Source organism: Lygodium microphyllum, chromosome 14 (genome assembly GCF_053477565.2).
Source record: "Lygodium microphyllum isolate KBCC chromosome 14, Lygodium_microphyllum_v1.1.10, whole genome shotgun sequence".
Taxonomy (NCBI): domain Eukaryota; kingdom Viridiplantae; phylum Streptophyta; class Polypodiopsida; order Schizaeales; family Lygodiaceae; genus Lygodium; species Lygodium microphyllum.
The window spans coordinates 35,248,940-35,253,826 of NC_141148.1; the positions used below are offsets into that span (position 1 = coordinate 35,248,940).

General features: G+C 40.9%; 1 protein-coding gene across 2 annotated transcripts; it reads right to left on the reverse strand.

Annotated features, from left to right (window-relative positions):
* Positions 1–838: 838 nt before the first annotated feature.
* On the reverse strand, positions 839–2,928 carry LOC148025486 (methylesterase 7-like). 2 transcript variants are annotated; one of them, XM_087692640.1, is made up of 5 exons: positions 2,562–2,928; positions 2,339–2,479; positions 1,795–1,914; positions 1,348–1,664; positions 839–1,166 (listed from the first exon to the last, which is right to left on the reverse strand). In XM_087692640.1, the coding sequence occupies exons 1-4, from the start codon at positions 2,856–2,858 to the stop codon at positions 1,374–1,376; spliced, it is 849 nt and encodes a 282-aa protein (XP_087548766.1). In that variant the 5' UTR covers positions 2,859–2,928; the 3' UTR covers positions 839–1,166; positions 1,348–1,373. The 2 variants fall into 2 exon arrangements, with proteins under 2 accessions (XP_087548766.1, XP_087548765.1); XM_087692639.1 differs by having other exon boundaries at positions 839–1,664; positions 2,562–2,926.
* Between the last annotated feature and the right edge of the window lie 1,959 nt (positions 2,929–4,887).

Consider the following 4,887-nt stretch of genomic DNA (forward strand, 5'->3'; position numbering starts at 1 on the left):
ATGCAAGTATAAATGGTGCACAATACTTGCCCAAAAGCTCATTAAGGGACCTTGACATGTCAAGCACATTAAACACAATACTTACCTAAAAACTCATTAAGAGGCCTCTACATGTAGATCAAGTTGTGCACAATCTTCTAACTAGTTTAGATATAATGTAATCAATTTCAATATTCAAAGTAAAGGCAACATGCATACACCTGTTTGGTAAATCTTGGAAGCTTGTACTAATGTCTTGAAAACACATTACACACCCATTAGCAAGAACTTTGACTTAAAAAGGCAAACAAGTACAATCAACCCTCCCAACTTTGCACTTACATGGCACTTGACATTGGCTTACAAGTGCAAAAGATGTGTAAGTTGTGGGTGAAATGAAATCTCCCTTGTGATTATAAGTAAAGTGCATTTAATTATAGGTGAAGTGGTCATAAATGCACATATATGAGGTTGTAGTTTGATTTTAAGTGGATTACCTTAGTCTCTAAATTGTATAATGTGTAGCCCTAAACCAAGGAAGTTGCTCAGACATTTGATTAATGAATGCAGAAAGTATTATAAGAGTGAGGATGGGTAATTTGCCAAAAGATCTTAAGTGCATACGCGTGTTCCTAAGCATACTAGCACACATGAGCCTCTTAATGAGGGGTGCCATTTGTAGCATGTTGGTAATCTTGCCAACGCTCTCTCTATACAAAGCAATGATCATTTGCCTTGCCACTCATTGATAACATGACTACATCATAAGATTTTTGGGAGCTTCAAGGAATGATACAAGTATAAGAAGATGGCATTTGCCTTTCAAAGCCAAGATACCACTAGTAATTCAAACTGGGCATTAAAGAAATGGCATGCCTCTTATTGATAACAATGTAATGCCCCTTATTGATGACAATGTTGATATCCCAGACTAGGTGGAGTGCATGTCCCAAAATAACATTACGGCTTGCATGTAGCCAACATAATGCTTCTAAACAGAAATTGAAACAAAAACAAGGTAAGCCTTTTGCAACCATGAAAATGTATCTTCAAATTTCCCAGGCATAAAAGAGTGGATCTCCATATTCAAGGCCATGTTAACTCACAAAAGGGTACAAACTGACAAATTATATTGAAGTTAGCTGCAAATGTATATTGAAGCTAGCTGCAAATGCCCACACTGAAGCCTGCAGCACAAACTAAGGCCTCATTTAAGAATAATGTCACTCTCATGTAAGAATGAATGTCACTTTGGTGGCAAGCTATGATTAAGAAAAACTTGCATCAAAACCAACAATTATCACGAAAATCAGCGGTTTTTGTTTTCGTGACAGAACAAACTAAAACTCATGGATGGAAACATCATACCTCAGTTCATGGAGAATGCTTCCTAATTACATGCTCATCCTATCAAAGTACTTGGCTTCAATTTCAAGTAGACAATTGTGCAAATCCTTGGGTGCAGAAAAGAAGGGGCTGTGATCAGCATCAATGGTGAAGACATCGCTGATGCCATGCTCCTTTGCAAGGCCTGCTTGTTGAGAGAGGGATATAGTATCATCGAATCGGCATCTAATAAACGACTTCCACACTCTGTCAAACCCCTTCTCAGTGTGCTTCCACCTGGGAGCAAGTTGAGAAGGGACTGGATTGGGCCGCATTAGCAAAGAAGCCAGAACAACATCCTGCAGGATCAGGAATCATGGCCATAACAACAATATGTATCATGAAAGATCCTTATCAAACCAAAGGCTGAAACAAGAATTCCCGCAGAAACACCAAAAATCTTACTATATTGAAGTACGATCACCATACCTCTGATGGGGATCTGCCATAAAGCTTGTCTTTGCAAGAAGCTCCAGTGAAAATGAAGGATGTGGGCTCTTTGTCTTCTCCGTTGCCGTAGAAGAACTCCAGAGCAAAACCAGAAAAGATCTGCAACCTAACTTGTTAAGCACGCAGTTTCCATCCATGGCTCCAATTATCAGATCACACACCATACTGTATACAAACATGACCTAAGCCAACAGCCTCTAGACCCAAACACTGATCATGGCACTCTGTAATCAGAACTGATTTCATGTGGGAAGAAGCCTTCAGCCATCAACAGACTAATGATTTGATATGCAAAAAGTCCTTAATCATCATGTAGAAGAAGTCTGTAATCATCAACAGGATAAATATTCCATATAGAAGATGCCTTCAATATAAAAGAAGCCCTTTAAAGCCACCCTGGATGAACAGACTAATGATTTCATATACAGGAAGGCGTTAATCCACCGCATGAATAGACTGTTGATTTCATAAACAAGGAGCCCTTGATTCAACCTGCATGTACACAAGGGCATCAGAGGCTCACCTTGGAGAAATGATCTTCGAAAGAGAGACCAGAGGGTAATATTCCAGCGACAACATACACAAGGGCAGCTAATTTTCCTGGGAATCGATCGGCGGCAAGGCTGATGGAGATGCCGCCCAAGCTATGGCCGATGAGGATCACCTACAGCACAGATCAAGAATCTCACCTGATAAATTACGTGTTCTAACACCGCCGACGAAGCCAAAAAGTGGCGAAAGCTCACCACGGGAGGATCCTTCCCCTCCTTCGAGAGGAGAGAATGGAGGAAATCGAGGAGCGGCTGGCTGTATTCGTCGAAGGAGGAGACCGTGTTGGGATCCGCGGGGTGAACGCCGGAGGCCGCGAGGTCGATGGGGGTGGCGTGGTGGCCGCTCGCGCGCAGGAGGTCGACCACTTTGTACCAGCACCAGGCGCCATGGCAGGCGCCATGGACAAACACAAAATGAGCTTTCCGAGGACTGTCGCGGTCCAGCCTTTCCTCAGTTTGCGGAGGCGTCTCTTCTTCCTGTCTGGCATCCATGGGGTGGGACTGGGCCTACAGTGCCTCTCGTGGCACCAATTCACTTCTCCTTTGCCAAGTTGACATGGGAAAGTCACCACCGTGTGACGGGTCCCATTGTCTTGCGTGCGTCGTCCAGCGTCACGTTGCGCGCCGTGGCCGGGCCTTGCCTATGCAAGTTACTATCGGTGACCAAGTCATTCTTAACCGTGCTTGAAAAAAACCTAGGTGTTGTGTAACCCCACCTTCAAATTCACGAAACTCGCCTTCAAATGTTGAGGTTTAAATGTGCCAATAATTGCAAAACTCCTAGAGATTTTAGTGTTAATTTTTAAATTTATCTGTTTTTTTCTCACACATACACCTTTGAGTTTCTTCAGATAAAGGTATCTTCAACTTTAAACTATTCTGCTTTTTTCAAGCACTACAAGTGAACCATTGTTAACCCAAAACGACAAAAGATGCAAGTCAAAGAAGAAGGAGTTGGTGAAAGTCAGTCGAAGCACGAATAACAAGATCATGAATGGAGGCTAGCTAGTTGTAGTAAAGAGTGATCCTGATAATGAAAGAGATAATAAAGAGGACCACTTGCGTGCCGAGAAAATAACATAGTAACTATTGTGAATTTTAAAAAATAATATTAAGCATTGGAATGCTTTAAGTAGGATATCTTGGTCCAAACTTTATATCCCACAAAATTAGTTTTTAAAAAGTAGGAGTCTGACTCACTCCCACACACATTGTTTTTATCTATCAAGATTTAATTTAAACTCATGTATATACAAAAAGCCCCACAAAAGAGTGTGAAACTACATGCAAGTCATCTTTTGCAAAAGAATGTGAAATTGCATGCAAGTCACTCTTTTGCAAAAGTCCATTCCAAGTACTACTCTACCATGTGCAACCCCAACGAGAGCCCAAGGGCATTCTTATAGACTAAAGGATTGATCAATTACGTGAGAGGTAGCTTGAGGCATGAGAGAGTTGAAGCTCTTGAAGGAATAATAGCTATACATAATCCCAACATTTCGTTAAACTCTCATTCATTAGCACCCAACATTTTCGTTCCATTTTCGAGACTAAGGCAGAACCTACTCTCTTTTGGTTGCTTGTAATCTCACTATTGTATAGGAATAGAAGGTCATACTTGCTTGAGGAGGATGGAGTGATATGTCACTCTTTTCTTGAGAAGGCATGACTAATCTAAAACACATATATATAACTTGATTAAGGCCAAATCAAAAATCAATTTATCAAAGAAAATGAGTAGAGATTAGAGTAGCAATCAAAGTAGATTGGATTTCTTGTTTAAAAACTCTAGAAACCATAAAACAACTAATCCACAATCTTGTGTAGACCAAGAGTGCATTTGATCTTTTGGTTCCTTGCACAAATTGATATAGTACATTGATATATTAGCTCAAAGAGGACAAACTAAAGCATAGACTCATAAGTTTAATTGTGTTATCTATTGGCTTATAATCTATGATTATCAAAAAATGGTAGGACTTTGATTCTTGTACTTGTGGCGATAGCTTAAGCATAATTTAAATCTTGGTTGATCATTGTGCATGAAGGATATTGTAATTAGCATGCCATTCTTAACCACCACAACGATATTCTCGCACCCATTCGCTGACAAGCATCGCATCTCTTGCAGTAGTCATATGCATCCTTGTGGCGGGTCGGCCACCAGTATCCTGTGAGCAGAGCCTTTCTGGCTGTCGCTTCTCTTACAAAGTGTCCACCACATGGCTCGTCATGGCATGCTTTCAATACTATGCCAATTTCGTCTCCTGCAACACATCTTTGCAACACTTCATCTTTGCCTTTCTTGTACAATGCACTGCCTAGCAAGGTGTAGGGGGTTGATTCCAATAGAAGCTTCTTCTTCTCATAGCTCGAGATGCAAGGAGGATATTGTTTATTTAGGTTGGCTATATCTGTGTACCATGGAGTTATAGTCTCAACCATGAATAAGGAAGCATCAGGGAGGTTTGGATCATCATGTTCCTCTTCGATAGTTTGAGGGATCCATGATAGATGATCG

Coding starts and splice junctions, on each gene's coding strand:
- LOC148025486 (XM_087692640.1), bottom strand. CDS start 2,858: ATGGATGCCAGACAGGAAGAAGAGACGCCTCCGCAAACTGAGGAAAGG. Junction 1,915..2,338: donor TCGAAGATCATTTCTCCAAG/GTGAGCCTCTGA, acceptor GTTAGGTTGCAG/ATCTTTTCTGGTTTTGCTCT. Junction 1,665..1,794: donor ATGGCAGATCCCCATCAGAG/GTATGGTGATCG, acceptor CTGATCCTGCAG/GATGTTGTTCTGGCTTCTTT.